Genomic DNA, 27,664 nt, shown 5'->3' with positions numbered 1-27,664 from the left:
CAAAGAATGATGCGCATACCAAATATTTAGACAAAATTTACAAATCATATGACGTGTCATCAACAAGTTTAATTTAGTGCTCAGTCATTACTTATACATATCAATTAAAGATTAAAAAACATCATTATTTTTGGATCTCATATTGACAAGGTTAGTAAATAAGAAAAAACACATCACGATTTATACAAAAATACTTTAAAAGTTTAGATAGAAGGAAAACAAAACTCATCATCTATCTACTTGTAAGCCTGAGTTTTTTGATTTCCTTCTCTCGGTACAAAACAAATTAGTTTTTCCATGTTTCTAAAATTATTATTTGAAGTATTTTTCTAAGTATAATTTTATCAAAATCTTACATGTGAAAACAAATAATTTTCTTATATAAAGTTAGGGCATATTTTTTGGCGTCGTCCCGAGCCTTAAAAATCTCAAAAAACGGCACTATTTATGATCGTATTTTGTCTTCAGCAATACCTAACCTCCATCCTGCAACCCACCATTTTCAACCGCCAACACTCTTTTTCTTCCATCTTCCTCGTTGACACCTTTTTCACATAGAAAACCCCTCCCACAACGTGTGCACAACACTAGGAGCGGTAATCCGGATCTGGTCGTCATATCCAAATACCATCCAGACTGATCCTCACTCCACTGGCTTACCAGAATATCGGGGTCAAGCGAGTTGCGGTTTTGCCGAAAGCAAGGGTGTCTTAGATGCCCCCTTTAGCCGCATTCGCTTTTCATTTGTTTCGTTCGTTCTACTTGCAGGAGCATGTGATGGTAATTTAGATCTAGTGTTTCTCTTTCGGTGGTGACATTTGGTTAAGGATATCATCTTGTTGCGGGTTAAAAAGTTTTGTGTTGTGATACCTTCGTCGAATTCAACGCATAATTGGAATTGAATAAACAAAAATGAAAACAGAATTTAGGAGGAGAGATCGAGAAAGATGAGAGAAAGATTAAACGGGCTAAGGCTTGTTGTCAAGGGTCAATTTGGAAACTCAATAGGGTACTTTCTTGTGCCAATTTTATTAGGCTGTTTTGTCCTAACTATTAAATAAAGTTGTTTGCATGCTTTTGGTTAAGATTTAAAGTCTTAAAGCCTTTTTTATTAGTTTCTTTTAAAACCAATTGATAATATAGGAGTAGCCCAATACTTATACGCACATGCAAGGTTACTTATTTCCCCAATGTTGGACGGATACTCCAGTACTCACCCACCCCCTCCCCCGGGGCGAGAGCAAACTTTCAAGCCAAATAGGTGGACAAAATAAATTGAGTGATGACACACCCCGATCCTAGAATCAGGGGCCGTCACGTGGGGCATGACGTAACCAAAAGTGCGACGCGAAAACAATAGATAAGAGAAATACGAAGGAATAAAAACCCAACTACTAGCAATAATATCCAACTAGCATGCTAGCGTAGGTTTAAGTGTGAAATACACATATTCAGAGCATAAGTACTAGGTGCAGTCAAGTAGGACCATAATAAATTACAACACCCAAAGGTGAGTCCTACATGAGTAGTCTGTCAGAATGCCGTGGGAATCCTCGTGAGCTACCACGCGACTAACTAAAACCTGGAGGGGTGCAAAACAAAATTAAGTGGGTCAGTAAAACAAAGATTTTCGAAAACATTTCAATTTAACAACATTTCTAACCCGTCGTTGTAAAACCTGTATACTTTCCCAGAAAATAACATAATATGCATATAATTCTTCGAATATCTCAAATCACCAATCTTTATCAAAAACTAGAAAATATGTCATGCTATAAGCGTCAATTACAAAATAAGGATGCAACATTATAACATGTGAAATAAGGAATCAACTAGAGACCCTGCAGTTGGTCCTGTACGGTTAATTCTAAAGCTCAATATCCAATCCAACCGGAGTCACCACAGTGACCTGTACGTCGCCACTCTGCACATAAATCGGAACTACCTGAAGTAGTCTGTACGATAAGAAAGGTGTAAGAATACGCTCTAGTGCTTCTCTCATCAACAGCTGTATAATAATCTAAAATCACCTACAAGTCGGAACCACCTCTCATGGTCTGTACGACATGTTGGAACCCTCTAACGGTATGTACGACATGCACCTACTTGGATCCAAGGTGAGCGTGTGGTGCGGGGTGAATAATATAAGCACTAACACCAATGGTGCATGTTTGAGCTTTCAATACAATTCACATCACAATAAGTCATATGATTAACATAAAACTCACCTGATACTCACATGTGCGTCCACAGCACCATTTCACATATATATATGCATCAATTATCAATTCATATAATGTATGCATGGCATTTTAAAACATACTTTCATTTTTTTTCAATTTCTGGGAAAAATCAATAGTATATAGGTAAATACAGAAAATACTGCCCACTCACTGGTAAGTCGAACAGTCGTAACCCCCGTGATGTCTTTGAATACGCTCGTCATCGGGATAGGTATCACCTATATGCGAAACAACTATAAAAAAGTTATTTAAGGCACATAACCGACAATGCATAATAACTTCTTATACGATGCTCAAATTGGGTATATGAATATACCACAATGACCTACTCGACGTCACGGACGTCGAGGTATTTTTAGAAAAAAATTTGGACTTGCCACGCGCCCCCACGTGCCGAGATAGGCACGGGTCCACGCGCCCCCCACGCGCGTCATCTTCTTCCTCCAGATGCCGGAAAAACTCGCTGGTGCCGGAAGCTGGGCAGACCTGTAATCGCCCTTTTCTCGCTCGATTTTCAACTGTTTTCCATGAAATTTTCACCAAAACTTGACAAATTTCGAGATGAAGAAGGCTATACCTTTAAAAACTTCCAAATACTTCGAAATCACGTCGGGAATTTTCACCAAAATCGGCCACTTTCGAACCTTGTGATCCCGACGTCCAAAACCGTCAAACGAACGTCCCCGAGCTTCGTGAGAACCTCCTAAAGCTCACTGTGAGCTTGGATTGTCCTAAAAACCAACCATTACAAAGTTCGTGAACAGTACTCAAATCAAACCTCAAGATTTCAACGTGAAATCGAAAGATTTCTTACCTGAAATGCGTATGGGTGAGTTCGTAGGGTCCTGACGAGTACAATGGTACCCTTGAAACCTTCGATCCGTGCTTGGATGATCGTGGGTGAATGTGTCCGTACGGTTCGACAGGGAGAGATAGAGAGTTCTGAGAGAATGGAGAGATACACGGGATAGAAGAGAGAGAGTGATAGGGAGTTGTGTGGTCTAAAAAGCCACCAACCAAAACTAAGAAGGATCTTAGTTCTAATTGGTTCCAAAGATCCTGAAATTAAACCAAATGTAAGTCACACCCCAAATAACGTCCGAGGGTAATTCTGTCATTTCACATTTCCTGATGAAAATCTCGGGACGGGCTGTGACAAGTGAAGTGACAAGGGACAACCTGCTTTAATACCATGAAGAAGTTGAAATTTTACCATAAAATCAATTGACAATATAAGGAGTAGGGATGAGCAAAATACCCGCGGTTATGGGTAACCGCGGCCCGCGATTATGACACGCCCCGACCTTGATATTACCCGAATACCAGGATAGGCACGTGGTGGCCGACACCCGAGGGTGACGAAAGCCATTTATTAAATGCAAAAGCTAGGAATAAGAAATAAATACGGGTTATGAAGTAAAAAAAAAAACAATGAATTAACAATTTAGGAATGTGTTCAGAGCATACAACTAAACCTAGTCACTAACAAGAATTAAGATAAGATTGAATGAACAAAGGAGTGGCTTCTACCCCGAGAGGACTCGAAGATGCCGCTGTGGAAGTACCTTGATGCCGGGATTCTATGCCTCGTTTCTAAGACCTGAATGGGGGCACAAAACAAGGGTGAGTGGACCAAATTTATACATACATAGTACGAAAACAGTTATGAACATACTAACCCCCACAGTTTAATAATGAAAACTATTAGAATAATAAGTGATAAGCTTTTCAGAAAACTCTAACATGCCATAAAACAATTGATATATCCATCTGCAAATCAATCTCAGAAAATCATATCAGAAATTCATAAAACAATTGATATATCCATCTGCAAATCAATCTCAGAAAATCATATCAGAAATCATATCAGAAATCATATCAGGAAGCATAACACAAGTTATGTTGCTAGTGAGTGCACTGAATAATAATACTCCCGGCCCAATGCCTGCACCTCAGTCTCTGTGCCCGTAGTCAGAGATATCTCCCTCCCGGCCCAATGCCTGTCTCCGTGTCCCTCAGCCTTTCGCTAGGGATTATTTCTCCCGGCCTCAATGCCAACACCAGATCCTCGTCCCAGACGGCATATTGTTCACTAGGTACGCACAAAACATAATTCATCTCTAAAATACAACTTTGTAGCATAAATTCATCGATCCTCTATACTACGAAGAGGTGTTCGAAAGTCATTTGAAACACATTCTTAGCATCCTATCGTCATCGATCAGATAGTCTACCAGAATAAGGGTTCTATAGAAAATACGATATAATGGAAATAGTTCAAAACATATATATATATATATATATATATATATATATATAATCACGTATAATCAAATCATCATACTTCCTGTAAAGTATTCCTCAAATCAACAATTCTGCAAGGCATGCTATTAAATTATGCAATTCTATCAATAAAACATGCAATTTTCGAAGGTGGTCCACTCACAAATACTCCGAAGCAGCAGAATTGTGCGGAAAATGATTAAGGAAGTCTCCACTAGCAACTTCACCTAAGCACGAAAATGTACAATTTAATAAACTACCCAAAAGATAGAATTTTAGAAAATGGAAATGGGCCTTGGGTTTGGATAGGTTAGGATCAAGAGGTGGTTAGCCCAAACCCATACTCACCAACACACACACACAGAGAGCATGCATAAGCATGCGCTGCACACACACTTGCATATATATAAACACACACACACAGAGCATGCATAAGCATGCGCTGCACACACACACTTGCATATATATATATATATAAACACACACACACACACACACAACATGCATAAGCATGCACTTCACACACACACACATAACATGCACCGTACCCCACACACACACATACATGCACACGGCATGCACTCACACAGCACACATACTCACAGCACATACACGCACACGGCCCAACTTCCTACACAAACATATACACACCTGCATAGCATGCACACACATACATATATAATCACACACCTACACACACAGTTCACACACCCACTTGCACAACATATACAGCATGCATATACATATGCACGGACACACATACACATATGCACTGCACCGCACATGCACATATGTATTGCACCACACATGCACATACATATACATATATAAACACACACACACCGCATGCACATGCACAACATATACATACACATGCACATGCACCTGCACACACACACACACACACTCACAGTACCACCAACAAATAGCAATGTAAAATAACTACCTGGGTTTAGGTTCGAAGGGATCCGTGCAATCCACAGCAACAAACTCGCCGGAGTTCGTTGTCGGAACCGGGTTCTTGGCATAGAGAAGAGATAAGGTCAAAACCCTCAATTTTGACCATAAAACCAACACAACAGTGTGTAAAATAGCATGATTAAACCCATAAATTTGAAGAAGGAACACACTTCTCACCTGGGTTCTAGTTTTAGAGCTTTGAAGCTCTCAGCTTCAATGGCAGAAAAGTCCACAGTGCTTTGATGGCGCATGCAAGGGTACCATTGAGTTTGTTAGGTCTCAAGGATTCCAAATATATAAATTTTGGGCTTGATTTGTTGTTGATTCGAAGGGAAGAGGGGTTGGGAGTTCTCGGAGCTTAGAGAGTTAGAGAGTGAGAAGAAGAAACAGAGAAAAAAAAAAAGAGAGAGAGGTTCTGAGATGAGTTTCGGGAAGAGAGGGAAGAAGAGAGAGAGAGACTAGAAACAAAGATATAAAAATAATGCGGGTCCCACGGTTCCAATTAAAAACTAAAGAAGTCATTTTAATAAGTAGAAAGTGGGTGTGGTTGTAACAGATTACCCGTCCATTTAAATTTCACGGTTACGTTTATGGGTAATCATTTAGATAAATAAACGGTTATAGGTATAATCGTTTACCCGTGAAATTTAAATGGGTGGTTATGGGAATTAATCGCAATTATAAACGGGTAACCGTTTACCCATTTATTTTATATATGTAATGTTGAATATTTTAAAAATAAAAATAAAAATAATGTATATATATGTGTGTGTATGTGCGCTTGCGGCCATTTGACTGGGGATGGGGAGTTGTGTTATTAACCCAACAATCACATTTCTTCGATTTGAATGCCGAATCTTTTGATTGTTGCTGAAAATACATGATTCATGGTCAACAAGTGTAATCCTTCTCCTAATCATGTTCTCTATCTGGATAAAATTTAGATCAATGCTATGAACTATAATGCATGGTTTATATAACTAATTATAATATAATGTAGCTCATTATATATATATATATATATATATATATATATATATATATTATGTTAATACCTTACATTATGGGTTAAATAACCCAAAAATACTATCTTATAAACTTTTTTCGTAACCTAAGAATACTTAACAAATATTATATTACCTTCATTGATAACAGTTAAAAATATCGTCCGTAAACTATTATTTCAATTATTTGAATGATATAAGGACTTAAAAAAATTAAAATACGGAAATGTATGATGAATTATAATGGTGTTTAATTGTCAAAAAAGAAAATTATGACAATTTTTTTTATTTACAAGTTGTTAAAAAACATGTAGACAGGTGAAAAATAGGTAATGGTAAAAAAACAAAAGATAAACTGGTTAAAAAGGGTAAATGGGTAAACGGGTAAACATGTATTAAACGGTTACAGTTAAATGGGTATGCGGTTATGGGTACGGTTAACCGTTTATAAACGGTTATGGGTATGAGTATAACCGTTTAGGCAATTACCTAACGGGTAAACGGTTATGTGGATATGAACATAAATGGTTATGGGTAAATAACCGCGGTTACCCGCCTGCCACAACCGTTGCCCATCCCTAATAAGGAGTAACCCAATTATTTATAAGTACATACAAGATCTCTTATTTCTCTGATGGGAAATAGATACTCTAACAATATAGATCAAGTTTATTCTCGACCAAAAAAAATATTCTCGGCGCAAAAAAGGGTTTAGGGCCTGTATTTGTTACATTATTTACAAAAATTATTTTTATACAAATGTTTTAGATTATTGACTTAACTTGCAAGTCAATGTCTTTTTAGCCTATGTTAGTGTGTGGAAAAGAGAGTTTGGAAAGTTTTTCATGTTTGGTATGTCTAAAGATCGGAAATGGATTTCTTGGTCCATAAAACCTTACTTGATTTCATTTCAAAATTACTTTGATTTTATTAAACAATTGCTTCCCTGTAAATTAAACAAGAATAATGCACCGAAAATTTGTGAAATATGGTTTTTACATCTCAAATATAAGTTCTGGTGCTTCAAGGAAAAAGATTATTTGATCCTAAGTGCCAGTACAACAGTACAAAGTAAATACAATTCTAAATTCAATAAAAAAAAAACAATTCTGAATTATTTCTCCTGGAGTAATTAAGCACATCCAATATCAATTACATTGCTAGAAAGATGTGTATCGTATTTATTTTTGAGGTGACTCCTGGTTTCATTTCAATTAACAAATTGTGGTTAATGGTGGAAGTCCCAAGGGGTGCTATATTTGCCAACGTATTGTAATATCAATTTATCATCATCTCTCATCTTTTACTCTTCGCAACTCCTGCTTTTCATCAGAAATGGGTGGAGGAAAACAAACTCAAACAGCAACCCTAGTTCTTTTCTTTTTCTTGTCAGTATCAGTAACCCTAGGTTGCTTGTATCCCCTTGAGAGCTATCTATTTTCTGTCTAAAAGAGTTGCAACCTAAGAGAGTGCTTAGGTGGGTCTGGATGGGCTAGGCGGGTGTCTAGACGGTCTAGGAGGGCCTTAGCAGGTCTAGGAGCTCTTTTTTAATTTTCAAATGCCTAGACATTAATCGGGATGATGGCCAACTACCTAGCGCGGCGGCGCTAGGCGGGGATTATTAGAACAGTGAACATATATCCAAGAATTTACAGGATATTGTTAAGAAGATTGATGACAAGCTGAATTCTTACCTTTCAGAGCTTAACAAAATGCCAAGGTGTTTGTCCTCCGTTGGTGAGGCTACGACAGTTTTGATGCACATTATTGGATTATCTAAAGAATCCCACAGGAAAATTCTTGTTAGAGAAGAATTTGACTAGAACCCTGATGACAAGCACATGCATTGCACTGCTAGGCTGGTCGAGATCCTCAATCAGTACTCAGATGAACTTCATAAGTGTGCAACGAAAGTGACCCGAAAGTTAACTTCTTAATAGAGGAGATGAGGATTTTGGAGGAAGCTAAAGGTATTGCTCTTCCCAATTTTCTACCGCGCAACGCTTTTCTTTTCATTTTGCAGGGAAAAGTGAGAGGGATTTCAGATATACCCATCAGGTTTGTTGCTGGTGTGGAGTTATATTGAGGATGTGGTTCTATCTGTGCTAATGCGTAACACGCAAGACTACTTTCATCTTCAGTTGGCCACCCGAAGAGCTGGCCATAATCTCATAGCAAAAATGAAAGAAATGTCATTGAACTGGATCTTGGAGATTGTGGAAATGGAGAAACATACAGATTACACTTGTAATCCTGAATATGCATCCGAATGGAATAGACTCATGACCAAGCAGAATGCCTTCATAGAGAGAATCTTGGACAACGAGAAACGTCCTCTAAGATAGTTGTTGGTGGTGTTGGGAAGGTTGAAGTTGAAAGTCTAAGGAAGCATAAACATGCGGATGGCTGCGTATTGGAATGTTGTTTTGAGAAGGTTGGTTGATTCCATGGCTTTGCATTTGCAGTTGAATGTTGCAAACCTTGTGAATCATGAAATAGAGATGGAGATTTTCAACGAGTTAACGTTCCCTTAAAGCTAAAACCACTAATCCGCTGACTCTTCTTCCAACGATTAACTAATTCACTGCAACGCCCAACCACTTTGTGCCAAATTGACAACCCCCGGTAACCAATACCATAACCGAATGCCAGCTAATACTCCACAACACGCCACGTCGAAGTACGACACCAAGGAAGTCCATTCCGTCGAGAGATTTTTTAGCGTGATCTGCATACGAGGTGATACATCATATGTCACTATACAAATAGTAGGATTTGTGTGTTAAAAAGTTAATAACTTAAAAAATAAAAATTTTCACCACTTACATAAAAATATGTGATGTACTACCCGTGTCCCGTCAAAATGAAAATTTTTTCCATTTCGTCAAGATGATCCAAAAACCACCAAATCCCAATCGCGTGTATATATGTATTGTTTGGTATGCAGACGGGACGGGACGGGACGGGACAGGACGAGACATGATGGGATGGAATGGAGAGGAGCAAAGATGCCCTCAGATGGAAACAACGAGGAAAAAGAAGGAGATGGAAAAGTTATAATTTTGTGTTCTACAGATGTGGAACGAGTTATTCCAGGGGATGAGGTAGAACGAAAATTCACTCAAAACTTGTCTCGTGGAACAACACGTTCCATCCGTTTTAGGCACACCAAACGTAGGACGGAACGTCTCGTCCCACTCCGTTTCGTCCCGTTCCACGTATCAAACGGTACCATATAAAACCCAATTGTTCTCCAATAGTGGGCCCCATTTGATCTATCGACCACGTGACTTTGACCACCATCACCGTCCGATTCGATTCGGTCTAACCGCTTTTATTTATTTATTTTTTTATTTTATTCTCTCTCTCTCTCCCCCCCTAACCCAGCCCTCATTTTTCCCTCTCTTTCGCTCTGCAACCAAACCCTAAAACAAAAACAGAACGAAATCTGAAATCTACAGCCATTGGATGATGCGAGGGAGCGCCGGTTGCCGCCGTCGAAGCCCAGAGAACCAGTGCTGGGAGATTTATCAGGTGCGGGCGTGAGCATTGTGACATCGCGTAAAAAAACCAAATTAAAGAACCAGAACGATTTCAATGGCGGAAGAGGAGGAGAGAAATTGTTGAAGATTTTCAAAAAAGAAGAGAAAAAGAAGAGAAATTGTTAAAGAACCAGAACTAGTATGTGTGATATAGTGGCCCGTACGGGTCGGCATCAGCAACGCTACGAGGCCGGTTGTCGCCTTGTTGCCGGGTACTTAAAATTTCTTCTCTGTACATATATTGCTTTATAAATACAAACATATAGGGTTGTCTTTATATGTGTGTGTATATATTCGTTTGTATATGTTTGATTTGGATTGATGTTGATGTTGTTTGATTTGGGTTGATGTTGATGTTGTTTGTTTATGTGGTGTTCTAGTGGTGGAGGTGGACCAATGTGTCTCCAAAGTTGGAGGATTTTTCTTGTGAAGTGGATTTTTGGATTTTGACTGGTTGATGGCAACCATTTGGATCTTTAAGCAGGGTCGGATTAATGGTTTCTTTTGTTTATTGATTGTGTGTGTATATATTCATGTTTATTATATAAGGCAGGTAGAGAATGTGGGTTTATTAGGACAAACAATGACCTTGTATTGACTTACCTGAGTTTCATCTGTAAGTTATTCATGAGAAATTTTGTTGGATCACATATGAAAGTGACAGATATGGCGTGGTTATGCTTCCTCAAATTTGTAAATTTTTGGGACTTTATTAAATATGTTGGTGATATTATTTGGGAATGTTTTCATTGATGCAATCATTTGGGCAAGGATAAGCTAAGGAGTTTAGTGAACAAAAATTGGAAAGGAACTTATGTTGTTTCATTGTTTGTGTTTACATTCCCAACTTAGGACCTAGCTTCTAGCCAACCATTTGGGCTTCGTTTTAATAATATTTTGCTCAGAATTTTTTATCAGGTGCTGCTATTTTTTTTGCAAATTTAAGCTATGTACCGGTTTTTGGGTGATATATGCACTAGATGAATGTGATGTTTTGGTTTCCTCTGTGTTGAAAATGATGAGCTTATCAATTTTCATGTGACTAGTCATCATTGTGTGGTAGCACAAATTGGCAGATAGCGTATGAATTGCATTATGTCTCATGTCTGCATTTTGGGTTGGCATAGTTGTCTAGGTTGGTGGCCCTCTGTATTATGCTGTGTTTAGGACCAGTGTGGCGAATGAATTTCCCTTCTCTGGTCTTTGGTTGGATATATTTTGTAATCAGTGTTTAATTTTCCTTAATACCAGTTCGGTTACTGTTCACATTGTTCCTGCTTCAGCATTTTGTTATAATTATGAAATTTAAGTTCATTGTTGTTTCAAACTTTGACAAGCTGGAAAAGGTAAAAAAAAAAAAAAAGACACTGAGGACACAGAGAACCAATTTGGATTCTTTAGGCTTCTTTCTTTAGGAACCAGATCCCCTCTGGATCCAAGGAAATTGAGCCCACTAATCAATGAATCCGGGCCGTTGAAATTTGATCCAACGGCTACAATTATTATAAATTTTAGAGGGGCCTTCTGTTTGTAGCCGTTGGATCAAATTTGAACAGCCCGGATTCATTGATTAGTAGGCTCAGTTTATTGGGATCCGGTTCCCTTTCTTTATACAGGGAGTCTACTGTTGCTTCGAGGAAATAATTGTGCTAAATTTTTTGGTCTTAATAGAAGCTCTTTGTGAGTGATAAATTGCATAAAGTAATCGAGTTATGATGGACAGGTTGTAAATGCACTCAACACCTTTCAGTTTTGTAGTCATCAATAAATTTTGATTAAAGATGGCTTATTTTATTCTGATTTGAAGTTTCACTAATAAATGTTTGTCTTTCTTCTTCTTCTTCTCTTTTTTTTTTTTTTTTTTTTTGGACAAGAATCACTATATAATATCTTTTCCCCATACACCAAAACCAAATGACGTGTAGATTAAAATATTGATATAATCTGTCAATCAGACTTATAAAGTGTGTGAGCTTGGCAGTATGGTTATTGGTTATACAATAAATTATTTGCCCGGGCTGAGCGACCATGCAGACATTTCTATCTATATGCATAAGATTCTCGTTTTTCTATTACTCATCTTTAACTAGATTTGAGATTTTACTTACTGTTAAATTTTTTGTATGTGAACAAGTTTTTATTTATTTTATTTTTTATTTTTTTTGATATGAAGTAGCTAACTGAGAAGACCTTGACAGGTGTATTCCATTTAGATACAAAAATTCTGATGAGACCGATGAGGCGAATTCTGAGAAGATCATTGAGGTGCTTATGATTAACTCACCTAGTGGACCAGGTCTTTTGTTTCCAAAGGTATGTATATTTTCTGCTGGAGTTAAAAAATGTTGACAGTTGTGTGGTCTTTCTTCCTGAGCATTTTTTTCTGAATACCCTTTTTTCGTAGATTACTGTTTTATTTTTGTTCTGACGCCTCACTAACAGGTCAACTGTAAAAATTAGTTCAAGTTGTGCAAAATGTTAGTTTCAAAGTAACTTATGCTTGTGGGATAGGGGTCAAGATCAAATTAAGTTGATAGGATTGCTTTATCTGGGAAACATTTAGGTATTAAACCTTCAAACCAATTTCTTTTCTTTTGATACCTATAGATACATTTAAGTACCATATCTTGACTCTGGGCTTTGAAAACCTAGAGAAGAAAATATTAGAAATTTTCTGTAGGCTGTAAAGCCTAAATCCCAGTTACCCCAGTTGCTTGATATTCTCTCTTATTACCTGTTAGTGGGGTGGATTATTTCAATGGCTCTACAGAAACTGTGTGAATAGGTCTGGATTAAAAGGAGAAGGAACATTTGTTGGCTTAAGCTATTCTTCTGCTTATTGATGATGCTAGACTGGAAGTAGCCTACTTTGTTTTGAATTGGAATGAGGCCTTTTAATTTTATAACCAATTATGTCATGAATTTAATTTTGCAGAAAATACAAAACTTTTGAGTAGTAGTCCTTTATAGATATGATCGGTTAGTTCATTGGATATTTTTTTAGTCCATGATTCAGTCAATTATGATGCCCATAGACGTGTCAGTTTCAAATACGTTTTGACATTTGCAAGGCTGGGAACAGAATTGTTGTTTTCACTTGCCCTAGATATGCAAATGTAGATACGTATGCTTTTGTTATGAATCTGATTATAGTGCCCTCTTAGCATTTGAACTAATATTAACACTTTCAGACTTTTTTTTTTTTCCTTCTGCTTTAGTTTGTTTCTCAGCATGATTTTCTTTCATGATGAAAAATAGAGTAAACTGGTTCCTTATAATCGCCAATTAATAGTTGAGTTCATAAAAGATATTGTTTTAGTGATGTAACTTTATGTTTGATGAGTTAAATGTGGTGACTTCTTTGTTGACTTGTAAAATATTTATGTTGTACATACTTATAGGGTTATACATTACAATCTCATGTGCTTTGGCTTCCTCTGTTTTTTGCTCTTTTTATTTATGATATCCAAAGAAAGTGTGCATACAAAACTAGTGAGTTTTACACTAGTGGTGGGTAATTTAAATATGATTAAACTAAACAAGGAACTACTTTGGAGTTTCCCATTGGAAAGGGATTTCACATGGAATGCTATGAGCCTATGTTCAGAAACAAAATATTCAATTTATGTTAATGGCTGGAAGTCCAAAATAGTGAGTGGCTAGAGTCATCTCCCAAGGAAATACATTCTCAAGGCATCACTTATTTCTCTTGTTGTAGTGGATAATTGGTTGAAGGGACTTTTAGAAAATGGTATATTACACTCATCTAGACCAGACAGTAGAAGGTGGAAGTTGGAGTCAACTGGGACATTCTCTTGCCGATCCTATGTCATAATCAATCTATTTCATTGTTTCATCTCTCTTCTGATTTGGAAGGCTAAATTATCTCTCAAAGTGATTATGTGCTTCTTCGGGTGTGTGGGAAGTAGAGAACTTATAATAAGTTACTATTTAATTTAAGAATATGTTATTCACATGCAGGGAGGCTGGGAGAATGATGAAACTGTTGAGGAGGCAGCCGCAAGGGAAGCTGTTGAAGAAGCTGGAGTTCGAGGAGAGCTAATGGTGAAATACATTTTTTCAACTTATATTTCTTCTAATTGTTATTTCTTGAGCTTTTTCCATATTATCACCTCTAACTTCTTTGAATAGTTTCTCTTCATCTGTTGAAGACTTGAATTGCTTAGGTTGTATCTGTGTTATTTGGATTTCTTGTGTTTTATATTGAAATGTTTTTGGGGATTGCAATTTCTTACTTTTGCTTTGTTGCAAGATGATGCATCCATTTAAGGCTTTAATTCTTTAGATTGTTTATCAGTTTGTGTCTTGATTGGATTTCTTGTGTTTCACAAGACTTGAGCAGTGGATCTAATGTTTGCATTAGATCCATTTTACATACTTGTTACTTTTCATTGTGGGCAGTATGATTTACCTTGACAGAACTGTATGTTAGTTATATGGGCACCAGTTGAGTTTAGTAGTTGTAGAAAGCATAACTGAATTGAGCTGGCCTCTCAGGGCATTGTAGTCTAAAGTAGTTATTTTCTCTATCCTATCTTACTGATAGATGAAGGAACTTGGGGGTTATTAAATTCCAGGTGCCGATGTCCAATTTAATCAATATATTGGCTGTCATGGAGAATAATAAGGATGTATATAATTTTGGTTGGCTTTGTATGTTAGCATCGAGTGTTAATATGCCTGCTGCATATATTTCGAGAATTCTTTGCCAAATCTTTTTGTATGTTCTTTCTATATCACAGTACATGGAGAAAGCGAACCAACTGTTTATCTATTTGGTTTGCAGGGTTTCCTGGGGTATTATTATTTTAAGAGCAAGACACACCAGGATGAGTTCAGTCCGGAAGGTGTATGTAAAGCTGCTATGTTTGCTTTGTTTGTCAAGGAGGAACTTGAGTCATGGCCCGAACAGAGCACCCGAAACAGAACATGGCTGACTGTAGCAGAGGCTATCGTGAGTTGCCGGCATGCATGGATGAGGGATGCCCTGGTGGAAGGCTTCTCAAAGTGGCATGCAGAAAAGATGATAGGTACGGGGTAGGTTGAGGAGGATGCAACATTGACTTGCTAATAGGGTGTGTGAGCGTGAACAGAGGCCATTTTAGTTGCACGCTCATGAACACAAGTACAAACATGCTGGAATTGATTATTCGGTGCAGTTTTCTGCTTACCAATTGTTCATCAAGTAACAACACTATTAACGATACTACCGTTGGAAGTTACGTAGTCTCAGTCCCTTCAAGTTTATGTTCAACATTTTCTGGTGCATATCCAAACGTTTACTTGCCCTTTCTGCAATGGTGCATTATTGTTAAGTTGGAAACAAATTTCCAAAGCTCTTTGAAGATATTGTTTCCTTTTGCACTTGAGTTTGATCCCCCTTCTCCCCTTCTTGTAGGTTAGAGTAAGTTAGAATACTGAATAAGAAAAACTAATTTCGTACCGCATCATCCTATGGAGGACATTGGTGAGAAAAAGTTCATCGCACCGCGGCGCCACCATCATATGCGGCAGTGATTGACAATTACACTTGGATTCATGGCAGCAAATGCAAGAAGCATCTTGTTGCGTTGCGTTAAAATCTAGTCATCTCTTCTTGTTCTTCCAAGGTCACCAAAGCTTTCCAGAAACATATCATTCCCATCCTTGTAAGTTTGATCATCCTCTTCCTCGCTACGAGACTTGCAAAGCATAGAGGAACGCTCTTCACCTTTGAATCTATTTGCCTTATCGCTGAAAAATATCAACCCTCTCCCCATCTTTGCCGCCACCTCATGCAACTCCAAATTATTTTTTTTCCCAGTGTACTTTGGAATCCCCAACCAGACTCCCTCTCGCATTTTCCGGCAGAGGAGGACCATTCTTTTCGGTAAGTTCACCGCTTGGAGCACTACTGAAGGCGTTGGTGGTGATGGTGATGATGATGATCTACTTGTACAATTGTGGGGGTTTTTTTTGTTAATAACATCATTACCACGTTGATTGATAAGCGCAATAGTAATTTTTTCATTGAGATTAGCCACCTTCGAGGCACTGAACACATATGGTATAATCTTCGAAGTATCTTCCTTAAAATCTCTCGTCAATCCAACTTGGCTTAACTGCTTGCTGAGTCACGCTTCTTGGGACAGTAGGTAACTTGACAGTCATAGATAAAACCATGCTAAACTAGCAATATTAAACCTCCTCTCTTTGACATAGATTTTGATCCAAAGAGTATAATGGAGGGACCATATAGATTCAGTGGCTTAAGTGATTGAAGTAGGGATCAATTTATTACTCCCTGTTGAGCAAAAATTGTACACAATATGTAAACAAATAATTCACTCGACACAATTTCACCTTTGTTCATTTTTCCGAAGAGAGTTTTATTAATTTGAGTTCGACCCATTCTAAGCTACGCGCCTATTAATTACAACCCTTCTCCCTTTGATTCTAATATGAATAAATCGTAACTTGGGGATTTGAGTGTTTATTTGATTTTGTGACTGCACCTAGGTAGAGCCCTAGATTGCCTACGTACCCTCGTTGAGGGATCAAGTCACTTGTAGTTCCTTATGTGTTTGTTGGGGTTTGATGCCTTGTGCAGTTGTAGCTCGTGGGGGCGAGGACTTTGAACCATTGGAGCATTTAACGCCTTGTGCAGTTTTAGCTTATGCGGGCGAGGACTTTGAGCCATTAGAGCATTTGATGCCTTGTGTAGTTTTAGCTCTTGCGGGCGAGGACTTTAAGCCATTGAAGCGTTTGATGCTTGTGCATTTTTAGCTCATGCGAGCAAGAACTTTAAGCCATTGGAGCGAGATGTGGCTTCGTGCCATTTGAGACTTGTTGCGGCTTCATGCCATTTGATACAGCTTAATGCCATTTGATATTTGATACGGCTTCATGCCATTTAATACTTTTATTTGGCTTCGTGCCATTTGTAGAGCTTTGTGCCATTTGAGTGGCTTTGTGCCATTTGTAATTTGAACCGGCTTTATGCCATTTGAAGTTTGATGTGGCTTCGTGCCATTTGAGTGGCTTTGTGCCATATGAGAAAACTTGATGGTTGGGTGATTGTTGAAGAGCTTTCGTTGTTTTGTACCACTTCATTTGTCAAATGAAATTAACGGGTATATTTGTAATAAACCCATTAATATTTAGTTTTGGGTTGGTACAATTTCTTGCTCCATGTTTAATTTTAACTTGATGGAGGTCATACTTGTGATAAACTCGCATGAGAGGTATTTTATTTTTTCTCTTACTTTGCAGCTTCCTTCTCCAATAGGTTATTCAATCCTATTTGAAATAGGTCTTTGAAAGCAGGAAAGTTGGCCCCTTTGTTTTTTATTGTGAAAAAGACCTTTTTTTTACTTTTCTTTCCTTTTGAGTTTTAAACTCTTTCCCTTCTTTTGGAGAAAATTTTAGTTGTAACGAAAATACGGATGGTATATCACGTGCTTTTATACAAGTGGTGGAAAATTTTAATTTTTAAGTTATTAACCTTTTAACACACATAGCCCTCCATTTATATATAGACACATGGTGTACCACTTCGTGTGATTGAAAAAATCTCTCATTCTTTTGCTTTTGGCTTGTAGCTTTTGTTAGAGTCGCGACAAACTTCACCTCTTCATCTTTTTATTTACTTTCTAGAAATCACTAGTAAATTGTACCCGCACGTTGTTGCGGGAGCAAAAATATAACTATCGATTATATTTTTAACATATAAATAAGTACACACTAAGTTAAACATTAAGTAGAAAATGGAGCAAATATTTTTACAAACCTGTCTAAGTTTATGTAACTTAGAGAAAAAGACATTGTCAAATGCCTTGTCATTGATATACAAAAATGGCTAGTCTAGTATTCCCCATCGACAGTCATCCCAGTGCTTCATTTGCATAATTACTTGACAATAAATTTCTTCCTAACCAAACAGAAAATAAAGCAACGCATGAACAAACACATCTAACCAGAGCGATTCGTTAGTGGAAAACAGCGAGAAAAACAGGCCAAGCACACTTCCACACGATCCGATAGAAATTAAAAGAAGACACACGGAGGAGAAATATAGAGAAACGGAAAGACTGAGAAAAGAAAAGAAAGGAAAGTGAAAAATGAAATGCACCTTGCCTGAAATATGAAAGATGCTGGAAACATGTTCCTTGAAATATGAAAATCTTGAAAGCATCTTCCCTAGAAAAAACAAAACGCAAGGGAACAAAAATGAAGAGTACAAAGGACAAAACCGGGTGGGAACTGTTAATTAACAGTAGTTTTAATATTTTTTTAGTTTTTTTTTATACTAAAAAACTTGTCGTGCCACGACAATGAGAGATTTTTCAGTGATTACTACACGGAAAGATACATTTATTATACAAATGATGAGATATATATGTTAAAAATTTAATAACTTAAAAAATAAATATTTTCATCACTTTCATTAAAAACACGTCCTAGTCACAACTAAAAATTTCCCCACGCCCAGTTTAACTCACATTTTAAAAGGTTTTTTAGCCTTACGATCAGTTGCTTTATCACATTGAAAAGCAGGGAAAGAACCAGTTGATGACTGCTTTATCTATGAAACATAACCAATAATGAAAAGTCGGGAAAGAAGAGCAATGATACATAATTTTTATTGTTTGTTGTGCCAATTTACATTGTTTAATATTTTTTTCTCTTGCCACCGGCATTTTTGTCACAATTTTAATATTTTTATAAATTTTTATTGTTTGTTGTCCCACAAACCATGTAGCCGGGATAAATTGTTCTTGCTTATTGTGCCATTCTCATTTTTTAATATTTTTATAAATATATATTTCTGTCACTTGCATTTAATATCACTTTTTTGAGAAATAAGCGTCTGTCATTACCATCAGAGCTCTCATTCAAATGGAACCGGACCTCTTTCTCAGATGGAAAGGGATGATCAACACGTAGCATAATGTAAACCAAAACCAACCAAAACTTGCTTTCAGCATCTTTTCTACAAAACACATAGCATACGCACCAAAGGACACGATTGGACGATGACCGACGTGTGGCAAACATGGGTAAAAGCGTCATCTCACTGTACCAAGCAGTAAGACCACAGGAAACAAAGAAGACACTAAGGGGCATTTTAGCCATTACACTGCTCGTAAACAGTATTTTCCACCGGGTTTTAGTATATAGATAATTTCTTCCAATTCCTAATTTAGACAGAATCAACGCCTATTCTTCTTTGGCTGGGCTTTCTTCGGGTTTCTGTTGCAAGAAAGAACACCAAGGGCTTTTGAGGATAACCATGATCAATAGGTAATTTATGCAAGTAATTTTCTTCTTTGTCGACATCTCGAACCACGGATGCGCGTTGTCCTATTTCAGTAACCAATGGTCTTCTTCTCTGCGGAACAAAGGCACCAGTTTAGGTGGACTTTGCTTCTTCTTCTTCTTTATTGTCAGCAACCCATCTTCTTCTTAACTCCAAAACGACGGCTGCGATGGGTTTGTTTTTTTCTTTGCTAGAAGCATCCTTCTTTGTGGTGTGACTTCTGTCTCCGACTTTGTGCCAAATTCTTCGAAATGAGCTCCTAAAACGGAGCAGCAGCAACCATTTCAACTTCAGCAGCCATTGCGGTTGTTGTTCTCACGGCAGAGGACTTCGTTCATGACCACCTTATTTTATGCCGTAGGTGAGAAAATGGATCATGCTGTGTCGTTGGGCTTGCAGATCGGAGGATGACGTGACTGTTGTTGCCGTCGGTGTTGTTGAAGTGGTGGTGTTCGGCGGCGCTCTCTCTGGGCAGAGAGGTAAGATGCAAATAGGTTGGGCAAAGATGCTTGGTGGCGCTCTCGTACATACGTGGCTGCTATTGCCTCATTTCGGAAACCGCCCTTGCATCGTTGATGAATTTCAGAACCATTGTTAGGCACAATGGGTAGGCATTGTTCCTCCATGAAAATCAGACTTCCAAACTTCTTTGGGCACCACAGGTTGTAGGGTGCTGATGACGGCGAAAGCGCAGCGACGGTAATGCTTTTCTTTGTTGATGCCGCTGCTGGTACTAGGATCTTGACGAAGGATTGTAGAGAAGTCGAAGGTGTCGACAACGTGGCAGCGGCGGCTGTTGATCCCATATAGGCTTCCGTCTGACGTTGGCGGTTGCTAGCGTATAGGTTCGTGTTGCTGGCCAAAGTTTACTCAAGATGACACTTGCCTACAAAATAAATTTACTGGAGAGAAAATGAAGAGACAAGAAACATAGGTTTTGTACCTTCTGATTGTTGCTTGTAGTTTGCTCTGCTTCCTTGAAAGACTTGGTTTGAAATCGCAGGTAAGGGAATTACTTCGTCTTCTTTCCCAGCAGTACTTCGTTGCTTCTTTCCTCTCTCAATTCCTCTCTCAATTTCTACAGCGTACCTCCTCTTGTTTTTTTCTTCCCAATTTTCTTTGGATTAATGCCTTTTAGGCGAACGGTGGAAACAGAAGTTGTGGTTAGTGGGTGAGTGCTACCACGTACTCTGTGGGATATCCGTATAAAACCACCCACGTCTCTAGGTGTGAAGGGATTTTATTATCCCACTTTTTATATATATGGGATAGATCAAGGGACAAATATTTTTACAAATACTTTTACACTTTTTTTTAAGTCTTTTGATTACATGACATCTAATGGTTCTTATTTATTCATTAAATGACATGCTTATATGGATTTTAACTAATATTAAAGATAAAATAAAATTAAAAATAAAAATAAAATCTGGAAAATTAAAAATATAATTAAAAAAGGAAGATAATTTAACTGAATTGGTTCTTCCATTCCCATTTCGATCAAGACTTGGATTCAGACTTTGTATTTTCTTTCATCTTTAGTTCCCGATTACTTGAATTTTATATTTTCTGAGATCAGTTCCAGTTGGAGCGAGTTCAAATGCTGGAAAGAAGCATTTATGGATGACTCTTGAATGACTCCATCAATATATGGGTTCAATTACAAAGGAGACATTTGCAGGTGAATGTGCTTATTTTCAACTGGGTTTATGAACATTTTAATGAGAGACTGAGAATCTTGCTGGATGAAACACGCACTCCCTCTTTTACATCTGAAAACCCACAAACCCCTAAAATCGCTAACCTTCAAGAACGATTTGGTAAGCATTCTCCAATCTTTACATTTAAAAGTTGATGAACTAATATTGAAATATATTATATGGATGTGATTTTGAAAGCCGAATACAATTTTGTGTGGAAAATATACATGATACTGTATTAGATAAACTTTTATATTCCTCTGCGTAAGAGTTTTGCTTGCATTATGGGTGTGTTTGAGTTTCCTTATAGTAATGGTGACCATTCACGGTAATTCATTGCATGATCATCCTTATCACAAAATAAGGATAAATATGTCCCGCGCTTGATTAGTAAAAGTGTTTTCACCAGGTCCTATAGTTTAACGTTAATACCATTATTGTTTACTCATTCATGAAACAAATGTAAAGTGATGTTTAGGGGTTCATATAGTGTCGGTGCTAAAATTAGATTCAGTTTGGAAATAACTCTCAGTTTCTAATCCATGAAAACTGTGGTGAGAAATTTTGAATTGATCGATATAGAGTTCCGTTACAAACCTAAATGAATATTGACTGTTAGAAGACATGAATAATCACACTCTTTACATGAAATGTCAACATATGAGTACATGTTCTCTTCTTGATGCAATGCATATACATGGGTGGATTGGCCCATGTAGATATTTCTCACAAAGAAGGAATTCATGCATTAGAGATGAGATCAACATAGGTCGAGAAGAGTGGTCACACAAATGGTCAAATTTTTTAGAAGACTTTAATGATGTGTATGCATGAGCTAATTTAAATTTCTAAAAACTTAGGCTATATGTATTAAGACTGCACCACCAAGTGAATAAAATGTAAAGGTATTGTATTCACATACTCTTTAACTTAGGCTATCTGTAATTCTTTTGAACAATTTTTCGTACATGTGTCAAAATGATAGAAAAGGTTTGAGTTTTTTTGTGATGGAATTCCAGGACTGCCATGTTATGGACTTCCAAGAGATTAAAAGCATAAAAGTAAAAAAGGGCATTTCAGAGATGAAGCATCAGGCCACGGCATCGCAATATTCTAATTGGGTTTCTACTGCAGTTTTATTTTAATTTTGTTTTGGTTTTGGATTGCTTTGCGATATTTGCGGTTTCCGATTGACTCTCTTGGATTGTTTTTTGTGACATACAGTTTTACTTTTATTTTCAGAGCCTTTGTTAGAGATGAAAATTTGAATAAGAAGAAGACGGCAAGGAATTTCTAAGTAATTTTTTCGTTTCTTTTTTATTTTTCTGAATAGATTATTTTTTTAGTCTATGATTGGATGCAAGTGTTCCCAAGCAAATACTGAAAATTTTAATCACTTTCTTAAATTTATGTCCATTTTATATACTGATCTATTTGTAAAAAGTTAATTTGATAACAATGTAAAGTAGTGTATTTATATGTGAATTTGTTATTTGATTTGTGCAGAAATTATTATTTTAATGATGGCTTACAAATGAAAACCAAATGCTCTACATGACTAATAGTTAGTTTAAGATGATTGATGTGCATATTACATGATTAATTATTGATAGTAAATTTTACATGTACTGTATAGATAAAGATCAAAATTTTCACATTATTGATAAAAAAAAAAAAGCCAACATAATGTATAAGGCGGTGTTGTGGAGTTTTACATATAAAGACCAAGTTCCACTATGTAGTAGCATCTGTGATGTACAAGATTGATTTGAAAGATTATGTTTAGCTTCATTCTATTTATGTGCTTCTCTCTTTTTAGGTTTGGAGGATTAAACAATTTCAGTTCAAAGAGATAATTTTGACAATTATCCCATTGAAATACAAGTTTGGGAGGATCAAGAAAAGAATAGATATTGGATAGTTAGATTATTTTGTCTTATTTATTTGTCAATTTTAAACTCAAAATAACATTTGAACAAATTTAAGTCTTTTCGACCAAGGTGGAATTCAACCATTTTTCATGGTAGCTGACTGTGATCATACTTATTCTTCTGTGTAGGTTGGTAGAAAACGCCTGAACAAGTGTGCCAATTTTATTTGATCTCTGAACGGTTAAAAAAAGTAGAGCACGTGTGTTTTTTTTTCAATAGAATGCAAATTTCATTCAACTTGGAGAAATACTATTCCAGGGTTGTGCTTACTACTTCTAATCAAAAGAAGAAGAAAATACACACTTGAATGTATCTATTAAAAAGGTAGGCGGAAACATGGATGTTGGCCTCTCATAAATTCATTGGAAAAATGAATGTTAGTATTTCAAAGTTTAAAATTTTGGATGGGCAAATAAGAAAACAGCTAAAGCAATACATTCTTAGAGGCACGTAGCTCCCGTGATAAAAAAATGCCTCTCGCATGCGCATGAATAACATTTAAATCATTACTTTACGCAAAGTAAAAATGAAAAAAATGATAATTTTTTAGGATGTGCATGGTAAAAAAAAAAAAGTTCCTCTTTGCACGATACATTTAAAGTATATCTTGACAATTACAATGGAAAAAAACTAATACCATACATCTTTAGGGGCGCGTAGCGCCCGTGATGCAAAAATGTCTCTCACATGCACGTTAGTGCGTGCGGAGAGGCTAGTATATATAAGGGGAGAGCCCCAGTTTGGTGAAGCATTCCAAAATACCAAAAAGATCCCTATGTTTCCTTCACAATCAAAATGTAAAAAATCCAAAAAAGGAGGACAAATTGGTAAAAAAAAGGAAGAAAAAACTGAATAAAAAAACTGTATTAGAATAAATAAATAAATAAAGAAAAAAAAACAGAATTTTAAACCAATACACGGAGAAGGCACATGGAGAATAGATTGGAAACTGCTTTGCGTCTTAACTGGGAATCGTTTTGCGGAATGAGAGATAAACGTGAACGTGCAGAATGGGGTTGAGGAGGAAAAGAAACAACTAATCGTGCAAAAAGAAGCAGTTTTGCTAGATGAGAGATATATAGAATGACACAAAGTAAGAACCTGAAAAGAAAAAACTGAGACAGTTTTGCAGGAAGAGAACATGATACAAAAGCCATTGCTTGCTCCTAAATTTGAAGAGAATTACAAGTTTGCTCTTCTTTAATTCCATGCAGTTGTTGGTGTTAGGGAATGACTTAGGTTAGTTCCAGGTGTCATTAGTAGAGTAGAGAATATGGAGTTAGTTATAAGGTGGTTGTATTTATAAGTAAGGGATGTAAACAGATTGTAGCTGATATCTTGGAATATACATAACATTCTTTTTACTCTCTCTCTACTTCCTCTCTCTACATTTTCTCTCTGTACTTTTCTTCATTACTGTTGACATGGTATCTTCGCCGGCAAAGGGTAACACCGTCGTCGGTTCCTGATCTCTATGCTTCCGCTCCCTGATCTCTGTGCTTCCGCTCGTCTTGTTCGTGCTTTCATCTTGGTAAAAGTTGTTCTCGTTTCGTCGAGGATCTCCGTCGATGGCTGAAACCCTAGAAAATTTGGGGCTTTTTCGTCTGTCGGTCGGTGATTGTTCTTCTTGAAATTCCTTCGTTAATTGTTGCTGTTGTGTGTTTCTTGAAGGCATTGTGGTGTAGTTTTATCGTCATTTTGTCTCGCTCATTTGCGATTGTTGCTGCAATTGGATTGTCGAGATTTTCTTGATATTATCTCGATTGGAGTTTATTGCGTTGCTTGATCTGGTTTCTTGATGTGCCTCTTTCTTGCATACGTATTGTTGTTCGTCTGTGGAGAATTCTGTTGACAAATTGTGTGTTTTGGTTGTTTTCTGAGTCTTGACGATACGTTGATCTTTTACAGTTCTCATCATGGTTATAGTTACTCAATTAGCACTTACTCAGTCACCAATTTCTTCACTGATTCCTAGTGTTGGTAACACTGTCATTGTCAAATTGGATGATTCCAATTATGTTACCTGGAATTTTCAAATGGGGCTTTTATTAGAGGGAAATGGAATTTTTGGTTTTGTGGATGGATCCATTCCTTGCCCAGATAAATATCCTGATTCTGATTCTGAGGACGAAACTGTTACTAATTCACATCATATTACTGATGATTACAAAGTATGGAAGATTCATGATAAAGCTCTCATGACTCTCATCACTGCTACATTGTCCACTGCTGCCCTGTCCTGTGTTATTGGTTGTCAAAGTTCACAGGAAATGTGGAATAATCTGAGGGAACGGTTTTCTAACATGACTAGAACCAATATTGTTCAAATGAAGATTGATCTGCAGAACATAAAGAAAGGGTCCGAGTCTATTGATTTGTATCTGCAGCGAATCAAGGACTGTAGGGATCAACTTGCTGCTGTTGGAGTGTTTATTTCAGATGAGGATATTGTAATTGTTGCTCTTAAAGGTCTTCCACATGAGTTTAATACTATCAAGGCAGTTATAAAGGGCAGAGAGAATCTTGTGTCTTTAAAAGAATTGCGCTCCCAATTGAAAGCTGAAGAGGCTACTTTGGACGAAGTTATTAAACAGGCTCCTATAATGTCTGCTATGTATGCTTCTAATTCAGTCTATGATGCTGGGGGATCATCTGGTGGTGCCGCACATAATGCATCTCAGCATTTTTTCAATGGTTCCCATTTTCCGATCTCTTCAACCCCAGTGTTTCAACAAATGCCATTTCCTAATCCAATGTTCCAGATGAATAGTCCTCTTGCTTGTGTATCTCAGGGTGGTTCAGGGACTTATAACAATTTCAGGGGGAATAACTTCAAACCAAAGGGGAAAGGCAAGAAAGTTTATAATAATTTTCAGCAACCTCAACAAACTGGTGCTTCATTTCCACAGCAGTCTTCATCAAATAATTTTCATCAGGGCTCTTCTTTTCAGTCTCTCCATTCTCCTCTGCCTACTGAGCAAGTGTATCAACCGTTGCAGATTTGTCAAATATGTAATAGGAAAGGTCATAGTGCTCTTCATTGTTTTCAAAAAGGGTGTCAAATTTGCAATCGAAAAGGGCATACTGCTGCCACTTGTTTTGATCGAAATAGTGGTTTTTCTTCGATGGTGCCTCCCCAGTTTTCTTCATCATCATAAGGGTTCTCTCCACAGCAATTTCAACCCTCTCAACAGGCTACTTTTCCTGCACCATTTCCACCTGCCCATATGGTTCATCCTCCTCAGTTTCATCCTGCAATGATGAGCTCTCAAAATCATTCTCCGATTGCTATGACTGCGCGGTCTACTTCTTCTCCCTCTGCACCACAGCAAGAGTATTAGTTACTTGACTCACGGGCCACACATCACATGACTTCTGATTTGTCTAACATTCAAATGGCTGCTCCTTACTCATCCTCTGATACTATCACTGGTGCTAATGGAGAAGGTTTACATATTGCTCATATTGGACATTCTACTTTTCCATTACAGTATCATAATCTTTGTCTAAAATCTGTCTTACATGTACCTCAATTATCACAACATTTATTGTCCATGCATCAACTGTGCAAGGATAATAATTGTAGGTGTATTGTTGATGAGTCTTCTGTGTGCATACAGGACAAGGTCACTCAGGAAGTTCTGTATCGCGGACTGAGTAACAATGCTGTCTATCCTTTACCAGTCATGAAGTCTTCTCCTGTGTCTCCCGCATCATATATTGGACAAAGAATAAATTCTGCACTCTGGCATTGCAGATTGGGTCATCCTGTTCCTTCAGTAGTCAAGGTAGCTCTTTCTAAGGATGATATTTCTTTTAAGTGTCTTAATTCTTCCTATACTTGTAAAGCTTGTTTACAAGGCAAATTTGCCAATCTACCTTTTCCTTCTTTGGCTTCAAAGTCTGTAGTTCCTTTTGAAGTCATTCACACTGATGTTTGGGGTTCGTCCCCTAGTTTGTCTATTGAAGGATATAGGTATTATGTGTCCTTTATTGATGAATGTACAAGGTACACATGGATATTTCCTATCATGAATAAAGCTGCTATTTTTGGTCTGTTTGTCCAATTTCAAGCTTTTGTGCAAAATTTCTTTAATGTTCATATCAGAATATTGCAAAGTGATGGTGGTGGAGAGTATATTGGGATTCGTTTTCAGAATTTTCTTAAGGACAAAGGTATTTTGCATCATAAGTCTTGCCCTTACATTCCTCAACAAAATGGGCTCGTAGAGAGAAAAAATCGGCTGTCTTCCTCCTCAGTTTTGGTACCATGCATGTGCCACAGCAGTATATCTTATTAATCGAATGCCTACACCGGTCTTGTCTATGAAGTCTCCCTTTGAAATGTTATATCATTCTTCACCCAAACTAGATCACTTGAAGATTTTTGGTTGTGCTTGCTATCCGTCATTGAATCCTTATAGATCTCATAAGCTTGCACCAAAGACCAGTGAATGCATATTTTTGAGATATGCTGCTCAGTATAAAGGGTTTATCTGCTTTAATCCTAAAGACAATAAACTAATTGTCTCTCGGCATGTTCTATTTGATGAAAGTCATTTTCCTGCGACTCATATGGCTAGTCCGTTTGACTTTGGTTCCAAGGTGGCTTCCATATCTTCCACCGTACCCTCCAATACTTTTCATCATCCTCCTTTAGCATCTATACCGTTTCCACAAGT

General features: G+C 37.3%; 1 protein-coding gene and 1 long non-coding RNA gene across 7 annotated transcripts; one reads left to right on the top strand and one right to left on the bottom strand.

The window, feature by feature from the left end:
• Positions 1–1,349: 1,349 nt before the first annotated feature.
• Positions 1,350–5,915, bottom strand: LOC108171592 (uncharacterized). 6 transcript variants are annotated; one of them, XR_011574943.1, is made up of 7 exons: positions 5,664–5,915; positions 5,473–5,546; positions 4,690–4,753; positions 3,058–3,843; positions 2,560–2,974; positions 2,395–2,476; positions 1,350–1,582 (listed from the first exon to the last, which is right to left on the bottom strand). It is a non-coding gene; the product is annotated as an uncharacterized lncRNA (long non-coding RNA). The 6 variants fall into 6 exon arrangements; XR_011574945.1 differs by having other exon boundaries at positions 2,395–2,729; positions 2,821–2,974; XR_011574947.1 differs by having other exon boundaries at positions 2,821–2,974.
• A 3,919-nt stretch (positions 5,916–9,834) lies between these two features.
• On the top strand, positions 9,835–15,346 carry LOC103418554 (nudix hydrolase 16, mitochondrial-like). The gene is made up of 4 exons (XM_029095821.2): positions 9,835–10,244; positions 12,231–12,345; positions 14,014–14,097; positions 14,840–15,346. The coding sequence occupies exons 1-4, from the start codon at positions 10,174–10,176 to the stop codon at positions 15,092–15,094; spliced, it is 525 nt and encodes a 174-aa protein (XP_028951654.1). The 5' UTR covers positions 9,835–10,173; the 3' UTR covers positions 15,095–15,346.
• Positions 15,347–27,664: the final 12,318 nt, after the last annotated feature.

Source organism: Malus domestica, chromosome 02, assembly GCF_042453785.1.
Source record: "Malus domestica chromosome 02, GDT2T_hap1".
Taxonomy (NCBI): domain Eukaryota; kingdom Viridiplantae; phylum Streptophyta; class Magnoliopsida; order Rosales; family Rosaceae; genus Malus; species Malus domestica.
The sequence above is the reverse complement of the archived record's forward strand: the minus strand, read 5'-3'. Positions and strand labels throughout refer to the sequence as shown.